The sequence below is a fragment of the Pantherophis guttatus genome, chromosome 1, assembly GCF_059756535.1.
Source record: "Pantherophis guttatus breed Tessera chromosome 1, ASM5975653v1, whole genome shotgun sequence".
Classification (NCBI taxonomy): domain Eukaryota; kingdom Metazoa; phylum Chordata; class Lepidosauria; order Squamata; family Colubridae; genus Pantherophis; species Pantherophis guttatus.
In genome coordinates this window covers 236874168-236898383 of record NC_142063.1, presented here as the reverse complement: position 1 = coordinate 236898383, position 24216 = coordinate 236874168, and the positions used below count along the sequence as shown (strand labels likewise).

Genomic DNA, 24216 nt, shown 5'->3' with positions numbered 1-24216 from the left:
TATAACCTCAGTTAAGAAAAAAAAGTACTGTAGTTTTTATTTTAGGATTATTCTTTTATTCTTTATACTTTTATTTATTTATTTATTTTTCAGATTTCTATACCGCCCTTCCCCTTTCGGACTCAGGGCGGTGAACAGCCAAAATAAAACATTTGTACACAAAAGTTAAAATAAATTTAAAATAATTAAATAAACTTTTAATTATCATCCGTTCTTTGAATTGGAACCTGTACTTTGAGGAGAACATGAAAAATCTCATTTATCTGCACCAAGCTGTTTGTATTTGATAGTATTGCTGATTTTATTGTATACTAGTCATTTACTCTGTTAGGATAGCTATTTTTTAAAGTCGCCTACAATGCAGGAGTTAATATTTGAACTATATTCAACTATGTTATTTGAATAAAAGAATTATTCCAAGGAACCTGCTAAATTCTTTGTTAAATAAATAAACAGTCTGCCTTTTCCTTTGTTTTACCCCAGGTGAAACTTCCATTTCCTGTAGATCAAATCACAGATCTTCCAAGGAATGATTTCCAGATGATGATAAAGATGCACAAATTAACCTCAGAGCAATTGGAATTTATCCATGATGTTCGGCGGCGCAGTAAAAACCGAATTGCTGCCCAGCGCTGTCGCAAGAGAAAACTGGACTGTATTCAGAATTTAGAATGTGAAATCCGCAAATTGGTAAGCCTAAAGAAATATTAAATATCATTATTTATTAAATAGCTCACCTTATACTGATCATTAACCAAATTTAATAAAATCCATTTAATCTATTTTGCCTTTTCTTTATAATTCATACTAAATACTAAGACTTTTTAAACATGTTCCGTCTTCTATTTAATACACTCCAGATTTGCTTAAATTTGAACAAAATGCATCAAGTAACTTCTGATCATATTTAGGGGTGATTGAATCCAGTACAACTCCTTAAAATTGTATGGATAGAATGTTCCCATCTCAGCCTTTCTCCCCTAATAATTCATAGCTTTTCTAAAGACAATTCTGTCATCTCTGTGATCACAAACATATATCTTATCTGTTGACTTGGCTGCTTCTCTTCCCCTGATCCTAGCCCTTTTTTCTAGTCCATCATCTGTTCATATTATATGTGTGTTTCTGATTGCTGAATGTTTCCTCAAGAGAAATATGGCTCTTTATTTTGTTCGGGATTAGTTCTTCCAATCCACGGTTCTCCTATTAATTTGAAGATCTATTATCTATTTTCTGCCTTTTTCTTTTCCACTGTCTAGTGATACACTTCAGACTTCTAGCATCTCATTCTGGATAATGTGCCAATCAATTAAGACCTGATTTTGAAATTCTGAAGCCTGATGTGCCAAACCTCTCTTTAAAAATGAACACTGTTCTGTATTTGACAGGTTTGTGAGAAAGAGAAACTTCTGTCAGAAAGGAACCAGCTGAAAGCATGCATGGGAGAGTTATTAGATAATTTCTCCTGCCTTTCTCAAGAAGTATGCCGAGATATGCAGAGCTCAGAACAGATCCAAGACCTTCACCGATATTGCCCTGTGCTCAGGCCTATGGATCTTCCAACAGCAGCTAGTATCAACCCTTCATCAGGTGGAGTGGAGCAAAATGTAGTGACATCCCAGTGCATTGGAGAAAGCTTGCAGTGCTGTTCAGAACAAAGCCCAGTGCAGCAGCTGGGAGCCCACTGGCTACCCAACAACATTTCTGACAAATGTGCTACAAGAGGACTGGATGGAGCTGACCAAGTTACTTATTCTGAGCAGGAGCTCCCTCCAGAGCAGAACAACCAAGCGGTGACCATGGATTTCTGTCAGGAAATGACTGATAAGTGTACAACAGATGAGCAGCCTAGGAAGGAGTACACCTAGTGTTCGGTATACCTTTTACATCACACTTAGCAAGGTCTCTTCAGTCAGTCAGTGGCCACGATCATTTGTTGTCTATATTGAAGAACATACTTGGTGCACACTACAGTGGTCTTAGCAGCAATACTGTTTTTAAGTATTCCATCCTCTCTACAAAGCAGGAGTTTAACTTCTTCACTATGGTGCTATCCCATGCTCAGGCAGGGGAACAAAGCAGTGGCAACACTGTCTGATTCTTTTTTTATTGTTGTTGTTATTGTTACTGTATTTTAATTTCAATATTCAACAGGGATGGACATAACACCTCTGAGGACCCAAATGCAGCTTTTTCTCAGTGGCCCATGTCACAAAACCCTAACTCAGGAATTTCCTCTGAATGTTCAATTTTTCATTGAAGACAGCTTCTTTACACATCAAAGTTTTATAGCTAAACTGTACATATATACATATATATATATAGTATATATAAAAATATATATCCATATGCAAAAAACAAAACAAAACCCTGCATGGCTCAGAATTTCCTCATGAAAACAACTGGAATTTTAAATTTCTATTGTATAAAAAATTCCAACATTCCTTTCTTGGTCTATGCTAGAAGTAACTTGTATATGTTTTAATATTTCCCCCTGCCACTCAGTTCACTGTTCAGCAATATCATCTAGTTTGTACTTTATTTATAAAGTTTCAATGTTGGAAACTTCTTTGAATTTTTAATCTGGGACAGTGTTTGTGGCACCCCTAACTTTTTGTGCCCGTTTGAGCAAAGTGGGTTTTATTCTTATCTTTCTCACAGATACTGTATAGCAATGGTCAATTTTGCCACTTGCACTGAGTTTTGGATCAAACCTCATTTCATAAATGAAGTTGGGACTTTGGTATATTTCACATATTTTATTCATTGCTTCTTCTTTTTTCTTTTTTTTTTAATTCAGCAAACTAGGAAAAACAAACCTCAGGAGTTGATTATGTAATGAATTATTAGTCTTGCCAAATATGGAATTCCTCTTAATAGTGTGAATTGGGCATTTTTTGTATTTATCTTTGTTTATCCTTTTTTTTTTTTTTTTCCAAATTAAGCTAAATGGTATAGTGCAGTGATTCTCAACATGTGGTCTGCGGACCGCTGGGGACCCGCTAGGTCATCACAGGGAGTCACAAATGCTTGAAGAATGAGTTAAATCTTATGATTTAAATCACGAGTTAAGTCTTGGTGGTCTGTGGTCATAGTCTGAGGCCACAAAAGGTATTTAAAAGGGGTGTGTGGTAAAGAAAAGGTTGAGTGTATATTACCGATGCTGAGAACTAAGGCAGATTTCTCCAAGTTTGATATGGTGACTGGAAATAGTGAAAGTTGTGCAGTGCATCCGAAGGATACCAGGCTGAGGAAAGATGGTGTAAGGCAAAATTGCTTAGATTTAGTGGCTTCATGTCAATCAGCAAAGCTTAAATCAAGGCCTCCACTCCAGATCTTAATTTGTGTTAGTAGTGTTTATTTTTTCTCCAATGGTTCTACTGGCTTCGCTGTATAATCCCCCCTTAATGCTGCCTTAACACAGTGATATATTAGGATTTACTATTCTGGCCTATACTGGCATCAGCTCAAAACTGCTGATTCAGTTGCTCTGAGAAATGAAAAAGAGTGTCCCTTCACAGAATGGCAGAGGACAGAGAACCATATTTAGAGCAATCATGAATCTTAAAAGGTTGAAAAATATCATCCCTTGTCAACAATAGAATACTGACCAACCTAGAAAACATGAAACGTGAGTGAAGGAATAGTTGCAAAAATATTGAAACCTCAGGTAATCCTTGACTTACAACTGGTCCTCACATGACCATGGCAACATAACCAGCATGTATTAACAGCGGCTGTAGTGACTTGAGGTCACATGCTTGCCATTTCCAATCTTCCCAGGGCACCTCTGACAAGCAAAGTTAATTGGAGAAGCCAAATTTGCTTTAACGATCATATAATGCACTTAATATCTGAGGTGATTCACTTAACCATGCTAAAAAGTCGTAAAATCAGGCACAACTCGCTTCATAGCTGTCTTGCTTAGCAATGGAAATTCTGGCCACAGTTGTGGTTATAAATTGAGGACTACCTGTATAAAAAAATTCACTCAACTCTAGCTGATTTGCATCGAACAATGATTATGCAAAATTACTTCCAAACATAACTACACCCGCTCATGAAAACATTTTTCCTATTGAAGTATTGAAATACAGGTAATCCTCAATTTACAACGATTCGTTCAGCAAACCAGGTCCTCCTCCCACCCTCTGAGACATCCCATGCTCTGCCTAATGCCTGCAGTGAGAAGAGGCGGGAGAAGAGTGAATGCCTTGCTTAATGATGGCAACAACTTAATTCTGGGCTCCATTGTCATAAGTCGAGGAGTACCTGTAAATGGAAATGATCTGATTTCCATCTGTAATTTCAATGCATGCCAACAAGATTTATGCCGGATATTTCTTTCTGATGGATTCCGTCCTTCTGTTTTTAAAGATTAGTTTTTATTTCACAATAACCTTCTCTGGGCTGTATTCTAAGGTGGCATTTATCATTTACAGATTAGTCCTGTTTATTGTGTATTAGACCTTAATGAATCACCAGGGACTGTGTCGATGCAGACAGCTTTTCTGTATACCACGGAGAACACATTCCTCAAAGATACTGTTTACATTGAGCAACAGTCCCTCACTCAGCAAAGCAGCATTTTTTTTCCAGCAGAGGAATCAGTATCTTTTTCAAATGAGAGATATGCAGACAAATAGCCGGTCCTGTTTTTGCAGTAGACTCCACATTCATTGTACTCTTCTTGCCAACTAGGAAATAGATACACTGCATATTCCACATTTATTGACTGAAAAGGGTGGGGGCATCCCTATGTAGGATGGAGATACTATATGTTTAGCATATATTCTTTAAATATTAAGCATTTGTGTAAAACGAATAAACTTATTACTAACTCTCCATATATTTATCTATGGCATATGGATGCTAGTTCAAACTGTTGAGTAATGTTTTAGATGGGGACTTCCTTTGAAAATATAACTTTATACTAGAAGTTTTCAAATAAAATATTTGGGGTGAGGAATTATGTAGATATGAAGGGTAGGCCTTGTAATTCAGTTGACGTTGCAGAACTCTTGGCTGCTTCTCAGAGAACTTAACTTCAGTGATGGAAGCTAAGATTTCAAGCAACATGTGAATTTCATTATATTTTTCACAGCCATTGAGAATGCTTCGTTTTTTATCCTGTTGGCAGTATTGCTCAATACTTTTTTGTTTTAATATCTGTAAGTGACCTCTAAGTTGTATTTCTTGTGGGTATACAATTCAGGATGTTCCAGATTTTACTACCCATTGTTATTTGGCTATTTTTTACCTTTTTCTTCCGAACAATGAAAGAAATGGTAGGAAGGGAAAATAAAGAAGAAATAGAAAGCATGATTGTACATAGAGATTCCTTCCCTTCAAATAAAATTTCATAAGCAGGGCTAAGCAGTTGCAAAATAAAAGCCTTATCTGGCAGCATCTCACACTAGATTCTAACCACTTGATATAGAGATTTACTATTAATACCAACTCATGTGCAAATGGTACTTTTGACCTCATTTTATTGGTTTACATGTAATAGACAAAACATGTTCTACAGTTATTGTATTGACCTGGCTCTCTCACTGATTCAGAGCCTTTTTCTCCTACTACTCCTTCTCTACCTCTGCCTCCCCTTCTGGTTTGTTTTTTTTTTAAATCCACTGCTCTGTTGTTTCAACCTTTTTGCTTTCTTTATGTTTGCCTTTTCATTTAGAAGTGACTAATGTGTATATTAGCTTCTTCGGACACACTATTGTATATGGTTTTTCAGAACCACATATAATTATTGGGTTAACTTCTTAGGAGAATTACTTTCAGAACTGGACCCAAATTGAGACATTTGAACTGCATTAGGCTAAAGGAAAATTAGGGGATGAGGGGGCCAGAACTGACCAAAATTTTTATTTTTAGATAAAAGTAAGCATGCATTGTGGAACGGCAAAGAACAGTACTGGCTGTTAAGTGATGAAGGAATGGATGTGAGGTCTTGTTTTTACGTTCCCATGCTAGTCAGCAGCTGCTTTTGCATTGAGTAAGGAATGTACAAAGAATATATATTTGGCCCTGTCCAGTCTGCATATTCTCCTTTTAATTTGCCTTTGCTGTGCTTTCTCTTGCCAGAAAACCTCATTTCATTTAGGCATCTTCTACTTTTTGTCAGGTAAATATTACACTTACATAAATATTTACGTTTGCTAGGGGGTGCCTTGAATAAAGTTGAAGTTCATTGAAACCTGATTCTGGAACAAAAAGGCTAGTTTTTTTGGTTGTTTTTTTAAATTCAGTCAGATTCCCAAAATATTCTGATATTTATGGCCAAGGCCTAATATACGCTGACTCAAGCATCAGAGTTTGATGCTGTAGTATAAAACTATTATATATTACACAGTTAAATTATTTGAAGTCTTTCTAAGAAATATATGCTGCTTTTTTAAAGATGCACTTTTTTGGATCTAATCCATCTATTTTTATTCCCAAGGAAGTAAAAATTGAAAAAAAAATAATGGAATACAGAAGCCACTGTGATCAGTATTCCAATTTTTGTCTCTTGAAAAAAGACGGTAAGAGCTATCTAAACTTAATAAAGTCAATTCAGCTACTGACAGTGTAGCAGCTGAATATTACATTCAGCTTACTGCAATATCACCAAATTTAAAAGAATATGATAGGGAGTTTTAAAGAAAAGTGTTTTTGAATGCTCAAAAATACTGCATTCAGTCATTGTAGTTATTCCCATCACTGTGATGTGAAAAGCTGCATGGATGGAAGTTCAGGTGATTTTTTTTTTTAAGCTCTTTTTTTTCTTCCCTAAATAAAGTATGATAACTAACCTCACAGCAACTAGTTAAATTTATTTTTTATCTTTGGTGTGCCAGTCAATCTTTATGGCCTTTAGTATAGGTTAAACTAATCCTGAAGCCTGTTGGTCTTTTTCTTTTATTGGTGACCTGTAAATCTTGTATTTCAAAACAAACCAACAGACAGGTTTAGCCTCTCCCCGAGCTATGGATATTCTCTATAATTTCTAACAGGTTTAACCTACACAGCTACAGTATCCTTTGAGCAGCAGGCTAGTAAGTAGTTTTGTGAAGCCTATGCAAGCATCAAATTCTCAACAATCTAGCTCAGACCAATGACTCCAAGAGGCAGTTTTCACACGCACACAAAAGATCAGGATTTGTGTTTGTTTGATCACTTATTTCACTGCCATCTCTTTAAATGTGTACATTTAAAAAGTTTGAGTTAGTGAAGACAGATAAGAAAGGATGTTACTTGATGTAGCCTTAGGAAAGCTCTGCTAAAAATGTGGTAGCTAATTTCTATCTACAATATAAAATCAGTATGTGTAATTTTGCTTGTTTATATTATGTATATTTATAATTGAATTATTTTGTGACACAGGCATCAAATAATGCTGCAGAATACAGTTGTACATATGTTAAATCCATTCAAACAATTTTTATGTATATTAAAAATCTATAGTTTGGTGGATTGTAGACTACTAATAAATTATTATAACTTTCTCTGGAAGTTAGAATGTCATTGCTTGCCGTGTAAAAGAATTACAGTATTTTCCTACACTCCACCAATATTATATATAGATAGATAGATAGAGAAATATCAGAATAAAACTAGTGATATGTATTTGTTTTTAAATTATAATGCTCATGTGGTTCTACCATTGTGATGAAAGCCACTTTTTCTAGTGGGGAGTAATTATTCAAATTTCTTCAAACTGAAAAAAATAGATAACTTTTTATTATCAATGCCTCACTAATATCAGCTCTTTTATATATAGGTCCAGTTTACATAATGTTTAAACACCTATGCAGTGTAATAAAATAAATTATATGAAAGTTTGTTCAGCTTGACCCTATGCATGTTTACTCGAAAGTAAGTTTCACTGAGTTCAATGGCGCTTCTACCTGGATAAGTGTGCATAGGATTGCAGCCTTATAAATAAATACAAAAAAAACAAAAACTTTTAAGAATCCAGAAATCCATTTCTGTCATCGCTCAAAACTTGAAATGGTTCAAATGATTTTGAAGCCAATGACCCATTTAATTTTGAAGGCAGTCAGGATTAGAAACTTAGCCTAGAAGTTCCCTGTTTTCTGTTTTAACAGGTGAATTCAAATTTGAGGAGCCAGACTGAATTTCTGGGTTATTCCACACATTTAGAGTTCAGTGCTTTGTTGGTAATGAGTATGAGTTCTTGTGCATTTACAGTTATGAAAAAGATAAGGCGTTCTTTGAAAAATGATATTTAATACTTGTGTTATGAATAATAAAAAAAAATATCTGGACTCCTCCAATCAGCAGAAATTCTACTCAGTACTTTGGAGATCTCTGGATGTGCTGATTTTTGTCATTCAGTTCAAGGCTCATCTTTGATTACAAGGGTGAAGAGACCCCCAAGAGTTTGTTCCAGAACCAGTGGGCTACAAGTGCACCTCTACTATCTATGCCTTACAAACTTCAGAGGCCATATTCAAAACAGGGTTTTATCAGTGTATGCAAGGGGATGCAACCCCTCTCCTCTTCCTCCCCAGATCAGACAGTATGGACAGTTCTCACACATATCTACCTGTATAATCTTCTGTACCTCTCATAACTGGTCAATGACTGTAACAAGTTGCATCAGGTGTTTTTCTATATACTTTTTACACAGATTCTATGTGATTAATGGAACTTAATTCAATGCATCATTTTATTGTACTAGTTCTTAAGCTTGTCTATTATTATTTTTTTCTAGGTGACTGTGGTTTCTTGTGATTTTTATTGTATAAATGAAATGGCTGTTGATGCTTATTCCTTGTTACTAAGAATTTTTACCTTTTTGGAAAAAAAAACAGCATTGCTATCTATGAACTAATAAATTTAAAGACTTCAGTTACTCATTGTAAATACAGTATCGTGCAAAAAGATTTTTTCCATTCATTTGAATTGATAGTGTTAACTGAATTTTGTCTAGACACCATTTCTGTTGATGAAATAAAGACATACCAATATGTATTGTAGCATTGTCTCTGGCGTCTGAATTTAATGTTGAGGGGGGGGGGGAGGGATTAAAAACAGCCTCAAGTCTAGGTCATCTCCTGACAGTTATATAGACAAAACTATGTAGTCATAGTTGGCAGTAATGTGGCTTGCTATTACTGTACTTTTTTCTGCAATATCTCTGATTTTTCTAGAGTACTATATGTGTTTTATTCATTGAGGTTTCTCATTCCAGTACTTGACAGTCAAAACATCCTTAGCCTATTCAAGGTACTGACATCTGCTGAGACTTAATAGTATTAAATTGGCTTGAAGGACTACCTGAAACAGACAATGTTTTTCCTTGTCTGACATTCTTAAGATAGAGTTCAGATATTCTCCAGTTAGTTACTTGTGTAAGTGCCCACGTGACTAGATTTTCATGTTAAGCCAGAAACTATGGTGTGATGAGCAAGTAAAGTAGTCTTTAAAAAAAACCACACCATTTCTGATGTAGCATAATATGAAAACATTGCCTATCATCTGCGATAGCTGTTCTGAAACATAGGAGCATCTGCAGGGGGAAAATTGGTTAAAAAAACATCAATCATAGTTGCCATTTTGTTTTATTTATAACTCACACACCAGGGATGAAATCTAAAATTTGTTACTACCGGTTCTGTGGGCGTGGTTTGGTGGTGGTGGTGGGGTAATATGACTGTGGGCGTGGCCAACTTTTTTTTTTCTTTTAAAAGCATTTTTTCGGCCGAAGAGGTTGTAGAAAAAATGCTTTTAAAAGTTAAAAAAAAAACAGCCTCTGATGATCACATGGCTCAGCTGGACACGGGGAGGAGGGTGCAGGGATTTTTGCTACTGAACCACCCACTGCTATCGCTACCGGATCGGGCAATCCAGTCTGAACCGGGAGCATTTCACCCCTGTCACACACCCTAGTACAGAACCTACAGGCAAATATAGAATCCAAGTAACATTTTTTTCTCCCAGTGATATTACCATTTATTCTTTTAAACATTTTCTGATATCACAAGAGATTGCAGGTAAAACTACAAAATAAATGAATTATTTTTCATCCTAATGTAATACCACAAACCTAGTATCTAGTGAGAGATATGCAAAAAAACAAATCCAAGTTCAAATGGACGCTGAATCAGTATGTTAACAACTTCCAACTGCACAGTCTGGCTTTAAGAAGTACAGTTACGTATCATCAGCAGACTGATTCTGAATTGACCAATGACCTCACTAAGTGATTTCCTGTAGCCCCAGGTATTGATGGCAATTGGGACTTTGAATTTCTATCACTAGGCAAAGTGGTCATAAAACACAATGTCATATGATGACAGGATCACTTAGCTAAAGCAATCCCGCAATCCTGGTTGCCGTCGTAACCATAGGACCATGTGGGTCATTCAGCGGGAAAGGGCAGATGTCCTGGGCAAATAGACTGATGTGGGTGGGTCAGTGCTGTAAATGAGGACTACAGGGGGGAGGTGAGAGTGCCACAGACAGGTGCTCCAAAGTGAAGGTGGGTACATGAGTGACTTGGGAAGGGGTGCCATAGGCCAGCATTACAGAGCATGGGTGGATACACAGATGGCATAGGGGTTGGGGGTGCCATGGACAGTTGGTATGGGGCATGGGTTAGTAAAAAAGCAGGAGTGGGAATGACTTCTGACTTCTTGCTAGCTTTCCTATTCTCTCGTGGTAGGGAAGAGAATGTCAAAAATCACAATTACATGTCCGTGGTTTGCTGCAATGCTGTAATCATGACCCAGGCACCATGTGATTGGATTGCAATCATGTGACCACTAGGATGCTGCGGTGGCTGGAAATCAAAGGAACCAAGATAGGTGCCCCTCAATCAGCACCATCATAACTCTGAATAGTCACTGAATAACTGAGGACTACCTGTAGAAGGTAAGCAGGAGGAGCCAAATAGGGACTCCGAGGCACTCCACAGGTGAGGGACCATAAGCACAACTTCAGGTCTAAAGCACCCCAGGAGGTGCCAGTAATATCTGTCTTCACCAAAGGTCCTCTGCTGAGTCCTTATCTATTCTGGACCCAGCAAATTACCTCATTGGTAGGGCAGATAGCCCCAAATATAGCTTTCTCCCTTCACACTTTGCTGCTGTTTCCCCAAAGATGCTGCTTGTAGTAGCTATCTATCAAAAATAGGCTAGCCTTACTCATTTTGAACAGGATCTGTGCAGAGGTGGGTTTCAACAGGTTCTGACCAGTTCTGGAGAACCGGTAATGAAAATTTTGAGTAGTTCGGAGAACCAGTAGTAAAAATTCTGACTGGTCCCACCGCCATCTATTCTCTGCCTCCCAAGTCCCAGCTGATTGGGAGGAAATGGGGATTTTGCAGTAACCTTTCCCTGGATTGGGGAGGGAATTGAGATTTTACAGTATCCTTCCTCTACCACACCCACCAGCCACACCACGCCCACCAAGCCACGCCCACAGAACCAGTAGTAAAAAAAATTGAAACCCACCACTGGCTCTGTGCCACAGATGATGGCTGTACTTAGTCAATCAGAGAAGTTAAATTGGGTTTGGCCCTAATTAGGGGCTTGGATGAGAGAACTCTTGGGAAAATAAGAATTGAATAACTAGATTGAGAAGTCAGAAAGAAGGCAGTGGCAAAAGACTTCAATTAATGCCAAGAAAATTCCATGCTCAGGAGTTGAGTTCATTTCCAAGAAAACTTTATTTTTTAAGATGTTACAGAATTGTATTATTTTCTAATATTAATTTAGCAAACAGAACAAAGACTCTGTGATTCTATGCGCACTTCATTTGGAAGTTAATTCCCACTGACCTATTTTCAAGCAAATATTGATAGGACCAAAGCTGCATATTGATTTCTAAATTGTTTGAACAAAATGGACTTCTGGTGCTTTTTATTTAACTCTTGATCCCTCCATAGTGGATGATCACACAGTACATTTTGCTGTGATTTTTGAATTGCAGTTGCTTGATTTAAAAAAAAAAGATTCAACAAACTTGATTTTATGAATCAAGTTCCTATTTTTTGAAGAATAATGTATTCATCTCAATACTATAATGCAGGGCTGGGTTCTAATTTTTTTTACTACCGGTTCTGTGGGCGTGGCTTATTTTGTGGGTGTGGCTTGGAGGTCATGTGACTAGGTGGGCATGGCTAGCTGGTCAGAGTCATTTCTGGAAGGTCCTCGCACTTACGACCCGACTCATTTGTTTGCTTTTAACACTGATCAGCTGTAGGACGGCCCTTTGAAGCCCCGCGGCAAGAGTTTAAACAGTTTTTTTCCCTCTAGTCATCAGCTGGGACTCAGGAGGCAGCAATAGATTGGGGGTGGGGCCAAATAAAAGGTAAGAATAACATGGGGGAGTGGGTGGGGGGGGAGAACCGGTTCGGTGACGTCATATCGTCACCGCTACCGGCTGGACCAAACCGGGAGGAATCCACCACTGCTATAATGGATGAGAATTCTATGGCCTGTTTTTCAGTATCTGCTGGCATACAGAATAATTGCCTGGTAACTATATGTAAGAATAATCAGGCATTCAGTTTTTCCCATTAAGTACATTACTTAAAGAATGAAAAAGAAATAAGAAGGATATGTGTCCTACTTTACTTGTCAGTTCTCAGGTAACACTTCTTTACATGTTCTAATTAAAAGCTGAAGGTTGCACCTTGGCTCTAGTTTACAGGAAACCAGCTTAATCCCAGGTAACAAGGCATAAAATTGCAATCCTGTAAACTTAATTGCGAGGAATTATTTTTTTTAGTATTAAAAATACTGTTACAAAATGCAGACCTGGAAATCGGAGAGATAGCTGCCTTTCGCATAATTAATAGGTGTACAAACAACAGAAGAAGAGTCATGGTGGATGCAGTGGTTAGAGTGCAGTACTGCAAGCTACTTCTGCTGACTGCGGGCTGCCTGCAATTTGGCAGATCAAATCTCACCAGGCTCAAGGTTGACTCAGTCTTCCATCCTTCCAAGGTGGGTAAAATGAGGACCCAGATTGTTGGGAGCAATATCCTGACATTTGAAAACCACTTAGAGAGTGCTGTAAAGCAGTATAGAGCAGTATAAAAGTCTTAAGTGCTATTAGTATTGCTACCTAAATAATTTGGATACCTGACCGTGAATTCCATTTGTGAGGATGACTGCCAGCATGAAGACCTGCACTTTGGAATTAGTTGCACTGTTGTCATGGCTGGCCTCAGAAATACATACTGTATTTTTCGGACTATAAGACGCACCGGAGTCTAAGACACACCAAGATTTCAAAGAGGAGAACAAGGGGAAAAAAAGTTTTTGCCCTCCCCGTCCTCCAGGAGCACTCTGCAGGCCTCCCAAACCCTCTCTGTGTCTCGTTTTTGCAAAAAACTGGCCTGTTTTTGGCCTCCCAAACCCCCCCACACGCATCGCATTTTTGCCCTCCCCAGCCCCTAGAAGCATTCTGCAGGCCTCCCAAACCCTCTGCGCATCCCATTTTTGTGAAAAACGGGCCGGTTTTTGGCAAAAACGGGATGCGTGGGCCGGGGGTTCGGGAGGCAAAAAAATGGCTGTATTTGGTGTACAAGACACACCAACATTTCCACCCTCTTTTGAGGGGGGTGGGAGTGTGTCTTATACTCTGAAAAGTACGGTATTTAAAAGAGGGAGAATAGTTTTGGTCTTTTTCAAGGAAGCTCCTCCACACAAGGCATAGAAGGGTAACTGCTCAATTCTGGGCTTCTCCATTTCCAACCCTATGGGAAATTTTGAGTATGGTCTATTCATGACTATATTTGAATACTGGTGAAAGCCTATGATATTTGTGAGGGTCTTGGATTTAGAAGTGCCCAACAGCAGGTTCCATCTTCTGGCCAACGGCCTACCTGGTGACTTTGCAGGCATCAGACTTCATATAAAGTCTGAAGCTAGGGGCTGAAAATGAGTGTAAGAGATACCGAAGGAATAATACAGGTAGTTCTTCACTTATAACTGGTTGCTTAATGACCATTTGAGATTACAAGGAGCATGGAATTGGTGCTTTATGGCCAGTAAAGCACTTCTGGTCATTGTAAAAAGTTGTGTTCCCCATTCCCCCATGGTCCCATGACTACATTTCGGTACTTGGTAATCTGCTCATTTTGCAGTGTGCTGTAGTTTCTTCCATTTGGAAGAATGGATTCGTGCCTACAACTATGGCGTTCACTAAATGACTGTGGTGATTCACCCAACGACTGTTGCAAGTCTGGTCAACTTACAACCATAATGACTTACACCCAGTCCCAATTGCGGTTGTACGTTGAGGACCACCTGCACGGAAGAACTAGGGGAAAAGATGAGATACCTGAGATCAGTGGTGGGATTTAGCCAGTTCGCACCACTTCGGGAGAACCGGTTGTTAACTTTCTGAACAGTTTGGCAAACTGGTTGTTGAAAGAAATCATTAGGGCAGAGAACCGGTTGTTAAATTACTTGAATCCCACCACTGCCTGAGATACTAGAGAGAAGAGCGTGATGGAGCAAATTCAGAAAAAGGAGAAGAGATGCATAGAAAAGAAAGAAAGATAAAGGAAAAAGCTAGCTTATACAGGTAGCCCTCGACTTACAACAGTTCATTCAGTGACCACTCAAAGTTACACCACCACTGAAAAAAGTAACTTACGACCGTTTTTCACAGTTATAACCTTTGCAGCGTCCCCATGATCATGTGATCAAAATTCAGATGCTTGGTAAGTGGTTCATACTTATGACTATTGCAGCGTCCCAGGGTCACGTGATCCCCTTTTGGTGTCCTTCTGATAAGCAAAGTCAATGGGGAAGCCAGATTCACTAAACAACTGGGTTACTAACTTATCAACTGCAGTGATTCACTTAACAAATGTGGCAAGAGAGGTCATAAAATGGGGACAAAGTCACAACAGAAATTTTGGACTCAGTTGTGCTCATAAGTCGAGGACTACCTGTAATGAATATTTTCTTTCTTGCAATAGAGGCCCTTTTCTTAAGTTATGCTCCTCAGGTAATTTGAGCTTGCCTTACTAAGAGCAGCCTTCCTGTTTACCTCTCTAGCTGGCAATGTTCAGACTTTTCAATAAGAAAGGATATATGTAAAGTAATAGATCTTCGCATTTTTTCCCCCTCTTCTTTTATTCTGCTTGTCTGGAATGCAGCTTTATTACTTATAAGGAAGCCCTCTCCCCAGGCAACTGATTTCTTCCCTTGTGCTACATTATTGATAGTTTATTTTTTAATGCAAGTCTACCCCCCACCCTCCCTGCCTTGTTTTCCCATACATTATTGGGGACAGGAATTGCTCTGGGTTGAAAAACCCAGAACAATCCCTATGTGCATTGAAACCCAATTATTTTGAAAGCAGCAGCAAAAAAGGCTGTGAAGCCTTTATGCTGGAAGCTGCCAAAGTAGGGGGGAAATGTAAATGGTTTCTTTGGAAATCTTGTAATTGGAATAAACAACACCCCCCTCCTCTGGAGGAGGAATATTCCCTCCTTAAAAAATTAAAACTGTTCAACCCATATCTATTTATATATTTGGAAGCCGCCAAGAAACAAAGTAATACTAACAAGCCCTTCGGAAAATATAAGATTAGCACATTGAAGGGTCTGGGAAGAGAAACACAGCTGCACATATCCAGGTTGAATTTAAGCATCTTTGTTAACGTGCATCCTAGTGGTGGAAAGTTCTAGTGAGGCGCTTTCATTTTTTATTCATCAGGTCCAGCGAGGGGAAGAAAGGATGCAGTCTCCTCTTCCTTCGCTCATCTTTATTGAAGTTTTGTGTCGTAGCAGAGCCTTGAAGTTGCGTGTTGAGCTGAATAAGAAGGTGGCAGTGCTACAAATCAAGCTATCCCTCCCTTCCACGGTCTTCACTAAGGAAAAGAAAGCTCTTTTTTGTCCACTGAAGCTTCTCTTACTTATGCAAGAGAGAAGGCAGTGCAACTTGAAAGAGACGGTTATGGTTCACTCTCAGCTACCAACATGGACTGCCCAGGAAAGAGAAGTTGTAGAATTCTTAAGGATCTGCCTTCAGTTGCTTTTCTCATCAGATCGGGGGAGAAAAGGGGAAATAATTCAGCTTTGTATTGGCAACGATGTGCTAATGGCAGGGGAGATTCTTGCAGTTCTGTAACATCGCAGTTAAACTAGTGTTACTTTTTCATGATGGAAGAGAGCTCTAAGAGCGCATTCTGAAAGAGAAAACAGGGAGAGGCTGAGTCAGCTTCTAGGACAAACACAAAACATCAGTGTAATCAGGGGTTAAAGCTAAATAGCTTTGAAGGCTATTTTAATCCAGCGGTGTCAAACTCGTGGCGTCACGCCATCGTCACGTGACATAGCACGACTTTTTTCCCCCTTTGCTAAACCAGGGGCGGGCGTGGCCAGTGCACGACGCCTCCAGCCCACAGGCCACAAGTTTGACGCCCCTGTTTTAGTCAGTTACTCATTTGAAAAAAACTAGATTTTCTTTGTTCTTCTTCAGAAGGTGAACCAACCTTCTTGATCAAATCAAGATTACTCTAGCTCAGTTTCCCATTCCTCATACTGGCACTCTCCTGCTCTTTGTTTCCCAACAATCAGGACTCGTTCCCATTTTGGTCCTGGGTATGAGAGTTCCCTGGTGGACACCACTGAGTCACAATTGATCCTTGATGTTGATGGATCCCTTGCCTTTGGAAGCTAGCTAAGCTAAAGACCGTTTGCTACCTTGTCGGTACTATGTACTGTTAGTTATACAGTTATTAAAATAATACAATCTTCCATCAATATTGAATTGTTAATCAGCTGAATTTATTTGGATGAACCTGGGTTCTAGCATTATGTGGAAAGGACCAAAGACGACTGATATAATGATAATTAAAAATAAAAGCAAGGGAATTTCTGAGTGGTTTTGCACTGCTCCAGTCTCGAAGCAGTGTTGTAATGTTGCTAGTCAATACTTTGCTCACTGGATGAGCAAACAAGTCCAGAAAATTGAGCTGATAAACTACAGGACCTGAAAGCAAATTGGCATTCTTGTTATCCTGCTTAGCTAACACAAAAGCAAACTGAAGCTTCTGCTTGTTAGTATTTTTTATTTATTTATTAATCAAATTTAGCCACCCATCTCATGAAATGTGACTCTCAGTGGTGGACATACCAATCAAGGTATTATAAGTTGTCCTCAACTTATGACTGGTTGGTTAGCAACCAGAGTTTTACATCAGACTTCCCCGGGGAGTATTTAATGGCCTGATTTCCAGGTTCAATGATTGCCCCCTCACAGTCACATGACTGTATTTCGACCATTTGCCATTGGCCATTTTCACATCCTACTGTCACATGACTGGATTTTATAACATGTTTTTCTAACCGGCATTTCCTTTCAGTTTTCGGAAAAATCGGACCAAATTGAACAATTTTTCGCTTAATGACTATATAGCATTCTCTTAATAATCATTGCAAAAAGGGTCATAAAATCGGGTCAGTCAGGTGATGGACCTGCTTTACAACCTCAATGACTTATGACCATAATGGGCAGGCTCCATTATGGTTATAAATAGAGGATTACCTTGTATATGGCGGCCATCTTAAATAGCTTCCGGCATAATTAAAAAGTGCACAGTTTTACAATATTAGCTAGCTTTAGCATGCTTCTGCGGACTGGTGATTTAATAAGCCACAACTCATCGATAGCTAGATGCTAATATTGATTTCAATGGGAGCATTAGGTAAATGTATATGGCCCTCCCACTAAAATCAGTAAGTGTTAAAGGGGAAGTCCTTAACTGGGACTGAATCATGTTTTCTGCTCCCACAACCCAAAATTGGCTTGCTAATGTCATTTGATGCATTTTAATGTTATTATTCTGGGAAAGACTAAACAATTGAAATGCCCCCTCACAATCCATTCCCAATACACAGCACTCATCGTCTAGAAAGGCTTAGTTTCCTTATTTGACTTTTAAGGCCTACTTCAGCTATGTAGCCAAACCAGACTGCATTGTTGTAAGAATGAACTCAGACAAGTCTTTGCTTGCATCCACTCTCTTCCTCTACGGGGGAACAAGCTTTAGGCACTGCGGATTAGATGCACCATCACAATATGGTTGCCTCAGGCATGCAGTAAATCACAAATACAGGTAGTCCTCGACTTGCAACAGTTCATTTAGTGACCATTCGAAGTTACAACAGCATTGAAAAAAATGACTTATGATCATTTTTCACACTTATGATTGTTGCAGCATCCTCATGATCAAAATTCAGACACTTGGCAACTGATTCATATTTATGATGGTTGCTGTGTCCTGAGGTCATGTGATCACCTTTTGCGACCTTCCGACAGTGGTGGGTTTCAAATTTTTTTACTACCGGTTCTGTGAGTGTGGCGTGGTGGGCTTGGCATGGCTTGGTGGGTGTGGCTTGGTGAGCGTGGCAGGGGAAGGATACTGCAAAATCCCCATTCCCTCCTGATCAGCTGGGACTTGGGAGGCAGAGAATAGATGGGGGCGGGGCCAGTCAGAATTTTTACTACTAGTTCTCCGAACTACTCAAAATTTCCACTACTGGTTCTCCAGAACTGGTCAGAACCTGCTGAAACCCACCTCTGCCTTCCGACAAGCAAAGTCAATAGGGAAGCCAGATTCACTTAACGATTATGTTACTAACTTTAAGAATTGCAGTGATTCAGTTAATAATTGCGACAAGAAAGGATGTAAAATGGGGCAAAATTCACTTAATTGTCTTGTTTAGCAACAGAAATTTTGGACTCAATTGTGGTCATAAATTGAGGACTACCTGCATATAACAGACAAGCAAAGTATAACTATGAAGTATAGTTTGCTCAAGAACCTGAATATAATTCAAAATTGGGCTCTGAGTCTCAAAATCCAAATTAATCCATAATCTTGGACCTAGAGTTTTAAGTTCCAACAAAAGTTGTCTGGGCAGAATGGGGAAACAAAGTATACATTCTTAAATAAAATGTTCTGTTATCTATTTTTCTTTCTCTTTATTACACATTCACACTTTCTCTTTCAAACATACAGAAAATTCACATCAAATGTAACACATGCACATAAGACAGAACAGATATGAAACTAAGTAAATATCAGATTAGAAGAAAATAAAGGTATAAATTTAAATTAAGAAGAGTTTAAGAAGTACCCATGCTGAAATCTCTTCAGCAATGCAAAATAGAAACTTATTTTTCCTACCTGCATATAGTTTAGAAAGTTTTGTGCAATGAATTGTTTAGAAGCCTTATCAAGACATGTGTGCATTTATGGTGTGATACACAAACTTAGCGCTTTTTTGATACGCTTTATGCCCGTTTCAACTTGTAATAAAATTAGAACTATTAGAACAAATACTTTTTTAAAAAATATATATTTAAATTAAATTATTACATACCTTTTAAGGCACAATTTGGACATTACAGAAATCCTGCATTTTGGAACTTTGTCCAACAAATTAACTGTCATAACATTTTAAAAAATTAATTATTCTTGCCTTATTTCTCTCCGCCACCCATTTTTTTAAAAATAACTCAGCTGATTTTATTCAGTATTATATAAGGAATGCCCTTCTACTGAAACAATTACATTTTTCAAACATTTCCCTTGATTTGAAAGAACCGTGTTACCTTACCACCTTTCATGTTTGAATGTTTTCACAGACAAACCCCTAAGCCCAAGGCCTAGGCTAAAAGGATACTAAAGAGCAATAACTCACACTGTAGCACAGAGGTCTTCAAACTTGGCAGCTTTAAGACTTGTGGACTTCAACTCCCAGAATTCTCCAGCCAGCTGGCTGGAGAATTCTGGGAGTTGAAGTCCACAAGTCTTAAAGCTGCCAAGTTTGAAGACCTCTGCTATAGCAGAATATAGCAGCATAGCAGAAAGGTTGCTTGGGTTTACTTGCCATTGACATTCTGCGTCCCCTTGTGGTGGAAAATGAGGGTGTGATAGGAGGGCTGCTGTCATCTTGCCACTTAGCTTCCAAGACCGAACCATTCTGTGAGTCTGAGGTCACTGAGTTGATATCCAACTGGCTCTTTGACAGCATTCTGGGCAAAAGGCTGGAGTTATGGTTCTGATAAAGCATGGCGTTTGGAGAGCTGCCATTATCATCTCCTAAGTCCTTGCTGCTAAGTTCCCAGCTCTGCTTCCGAAACGTTGCTTGGGGGCTCTCCCTGGGGTTGGATACTATGGAAATTTTAGAAGCGGGTGGAAGATTCTTGGACTCATCTGAAGCATTGGATTCATTCTTTCTGTAGAGGTCGACAGCCTGCCCTGCTTCCATTGGAATGTTGTCAGTGCTGCAGGGCGCAATCAGATGCTCATCATTATGGCATTGACTCATTAAGTTTGTATAATGCCTGGGGAACAGCCTGCGTTGATGTTCTCCATTCCCATTGGGGTATCCGAGATGCCCATAAGAAGGATGCGGTCGATCTGGATACTGATTGGGCCATCTTCTGCAGTTTCTGCGCCATTGTTGCTCCCCATTCCCCGGGTGCTGGCTTTGTTCAGTAAGTATATATCCTTCTTCAAGATTCAAGGAGACGGGTAGCCTCCCTTGCTCCTCTGACCTAAATTTGTAACTATCCTGGTGGGATGAATCACTCATGTTGCAAATCTGCTGTATCATTGAATTTTTCTTGGGGAAATTAAAGATAGCCTCCTCCTCTGCAGTCATCAGCTTCTTCTTGGACTTCCTGCAAAGGGTGTTTCTAATCTTCTTGATCCCCAAATAAACGATCTCCAAGAGATTCAGAAAGAGTGAAACGGCGGCAATGCTATGCATGAAAACCATGAAGATTGTTTTTTCTGTTGGCCTGGACACAAAGCAATCCACAGTGTTAGGGCAGGGTGGAAGAGTGCACTTATACAGTGGATTCATTTGAAACCCATACAAAAGATACTGGCCCACCATGAAGGCCACTTCTAAGACTGATCGGGTCAAGATATGAAGGATATAGGTCCATAGCAAAGCCCCTTGCAAGGGAGGCTTGCTTGCTTTCTTTTGTTCTTCCAGCTTCTTCAGCTGCCTCTCTATTCTCCGGTGATCTTCTATAATAGGCTCTATCTCTTTGAGCTGCTCTTTAAGGTAGGCTTTCTTCCGCTGCCTCTCTTTCTCAAGGGCTTGCAGTCTATAAATGGCATGGCCCATATAAACAAGGGAAGGAGACGAGACAAAGATGACCTGGAGCACCCAGTAGCGGATCAGAGAGATGGGGAAAGCTTTATCATAGCAGATGTTGTTACAACCCGGCTGCTCGGTGTTGCAAATAAACTCCTCTTGCTCATCATCCCAGACTTCTTCAGCAGCCACACCAAGAACCAACATGCGAAAGATGAAAAGGATGGTGAGCCAGATTTTGCCCACTATGGTGGAATGGAGATGAACTTCCTCTAAGATACTGCCCAGCAAATTCCAGTCCCCCATAGTCATGAGATCATCCCTCTAAAATGAAACAGCAGTGCGTCATTAAGAAAGCCATTTATATATTTGTGTAAGTACCAATTTAAATTGCCTGTAGTTCTATTTAATTTACTTGACGTGGATTAAAATAAGACTGAGCAAACGATAGGCCCCGTTGTTATAAAAAGGAAGCAACATCTAAAGCAGTGTAGAGGACTTAAAGAATGGCCTTAAAGATCCAGAGGAAGAACTGCTATCAAGGAGATGGTCAGATAAGTGGGGCTTGAGCCTGGGCCATGAAAATAAGTCAAGAAAACATCTAAGGCAAGTTTTTTCTTAGTTCAATGAAGCTTCTGGGTGTTGGTTCAGCAGCTTCTGGATGATCACACCGAAAACATGATTGCCATGACGGTGTGGCCAATGACTAAAAATCTGCATTTCAGAACACATCCTACTCTATAACTTCATGGAATTCTATGAAAACCAGTGGCTCTGGTTAAAAAAACCCCAAAACCCTGCAAAAATATTTATAATGGAAAAATTGGACAAGATCCTGTTTCTAATTTTGTAAAAAAAAGCAAGTACCCTGTCAAATTAATAGATATAATTTAAAAAAATGTAACATATTTAATCACAATTACCGAGGAACACTTCCAAACATCCATTACATAAATAAATAAATAAATAAAAATCTAGAAATCTATTGAGTCCTATTAAAACCATAACTGAACTCCTTTCCATTTTTTTTCTCGAAAGCTCACAAAGAGAGCATAAAGAAATTAATAATTTAATTTAAATATGTACATAGCCCTATAATTTTCTGAAAACTATCGCCTCTCCATTGCAATGTGTTCTATTAGCTGTCACAATGGTTAGATTCTGATGCATTTGTCTGATTTCATTTAAGTTACTATCAAATCATCTTGCGGCATTTAATTCCACAAGCTGACAACATGGTGCATGAAAAGGATCCCCTTGTGATGGAAACAGATTTCCCTGTAAAAAGACATTTATTTTTATAGGTATACATGTATAACCTCACAGATGCAGACAAAGACATACACACATTTTCTTACCTTTTCCTTGATTTCTGTCCAAGGCTGCAATTACCAGTATAACCAATGAAGTAAGAATGATCTCAAATCTGAATTGATTTCTTCTGGTCACATGGACATTAGTACAGTTTTCTTGGCAACACTACAGAAGTGGTTTGCCACTGCCTTCTTCCAGAATATTTTCCAACTTCCCAGTTTGCCTAGATGGAAAATTCAGGAAGGGTAAGAGAGAGATTTTTTTCCTTTTTGGAAAAAAAAATGCCACCAGGAGTAATGCTTTAAAATTATTAAAATTTACCATAATCTCCGTGTAATGATTGTTTAACTATATTGTTTCCTTCGCTACTTTAGAACCTGTTTTATTCAAAGTGCCTTTATAGATTAGAATGAACAGACTGGAAATATTATTATACTATGAGCAATTTATATCAGAATGCAGGACTCATGCTAACGACTGGACTTATAATTAAGAATGTTTTCCTCTTTGTACATTTAAAATAACTTCAGATATTATTCTACTGCTTACCATGCTCATATCTCTTGGAATACATCAAACTCGTCCCTTGAAATTACCACATGCTTTCCAGCGCTGTTAATTGCTTCGTCTTCCTCTGAACAACTTAAATCTATTTTTACACCTGACATGACGATTGCAAATCATAATTCGTTGGCTGCTGGAATCAGCAAGTCCAAAGAATTCAAACAATTTGATGAGCTGACTGATAGGACAGAGCCACTGGTTGAAATGATCATGCAATGGAGACCAACCAAGTCATCTCCTCAGCCTTTCTGTCCACCTCATTGCTTTGCAATGCTACTGCTTATTTCATTAGGATGCAAACACTTGCTGAAATGCTAAGTAAAACAATTCATTTTGTAAAGTGAAATGAACAGTCTCTTTTCACAGCTCTGGATGTTTTCTTTACAATCTGTTCGTTTTCGTGGTAATCAATGCTCAGAGATCAATCGGTCATGCCCGATTTCATAGTCTATTACACATCAGCATAGATGGGTCAGATTAAAATTCTTCGGTAGAAAAATGAAACAGCAGGTCAAACTAGAACAAGTTTTGAAAGGAGAAATCCAATTTCCCATATTTTTCATTGGCTTTGGTTACTCAAGGCCCTTACCTACTTCAAGAGATTAACGCAACAACATTCACAAAAAGGAATAAACAAGTTATATTCCCTTTTCTGGCTGCTTGGAAAGATAGCAATTAAAAGAAAAGAACAAGAGCTTCAAAGCCAATGGTGTTAATTGTTTAGCTGCTGAGTAAGAAGCAGAGATAGGAAGTGTATTAAAATCTTCAGTTTAGGGAATTGTTTGTGTTAACTATAGCCTGAGGTATTTTTCAGTGGTGCCTTGTGATGGTTATAGAATCCCATTTAACCCTTCATTTGCTTTGAGCCAGTTTGCAACAATGAGAATATTTTGAAGACCTGCTATAAAATAGGGATTAAGAAATCACACAGAAAAGGGATAATCAAGCTATAATTATGTAAAAGCTTGCTTCTGAGAAGGTCCCTGATGACTTCCATGGAATTATTACATATAAGTAGGCTGAAGACTAAAACTAATATTCATAAAATCACTTTGCCTGTGGGGAGTAATTATTTATTTTCTAATTTTGTGGCCATCCAACTCCTTAACCATACCGGGAACGTTACAAACCAGTAAATTATAAACGGAGTTCATAGCCAGCTAGAAAGTCAATAAAACCAATTATAAAACCAAACTTTACTAACACGAACCATGCAATTACCCGATCCCAAAGAA

The 24216-nt window shown here is 38.6% G+C and overlaps 2 protein-coding genes across 3 annotated transcripts in view; one reads left to right on the top strand and one right to left on the bottom strand.

The window, feature by feature from the left end:
• BACH2 (BACH transcriptional regulator 2) overlaps window positions 1–2002 on the top strand; it is a 184872-nt gene extending 182870 nt beyond the window's left edge. For both annotated transcript variants that reach the window (XM_034408987.3, XM_034408988.2), the window contains exons 5-6: window positions 484–690; window positions 1389–2002. In XM_034408987.3, coding sequence (XP_034264878.1) covers window positions 484–690; window positions 1389–1868 — 687 coding nt within the window. In that variant the 3' untranslated portion in view covers window positions 1869–2002. The remainder of the gene's footprint in view (window positions 1–483; window positions 691–1388) is intronic.
• A 17802-nt stretch (window positions 2003–19804) lies between these two features.
• Window positions 19805–22640, bottom strand: GJA10 (gap junction protein alpha 10). The gene is made up of 2 exons (XM_034408986.3): window positions 22462–22640; window positions 19805–21427 (listed from the first exon to the last, which is right to left on the bottom strand). Exon 2 carries the CDS (start codon window positions 21413–21415, stop codon window positions 19805–19807), a length of 1611 nt encoding a protein of 536 aa, XP_034264877.2. The 5' UTR covers window positions 21416–21427; window positions 22462–22640.
• Window positions 22641–24216: the final 1576 nt, after the last annotated feature.

Bases quoted from the DNA above. Each gene is read 5' to 3' on its own strand.
- GJA10 (XM_034408986.3), bottom strand. From the start codon at position 21,415: ATGACTATGGGGGACTGGAATTTGCTGGGCAGTATCTTAGAGGAAGTT.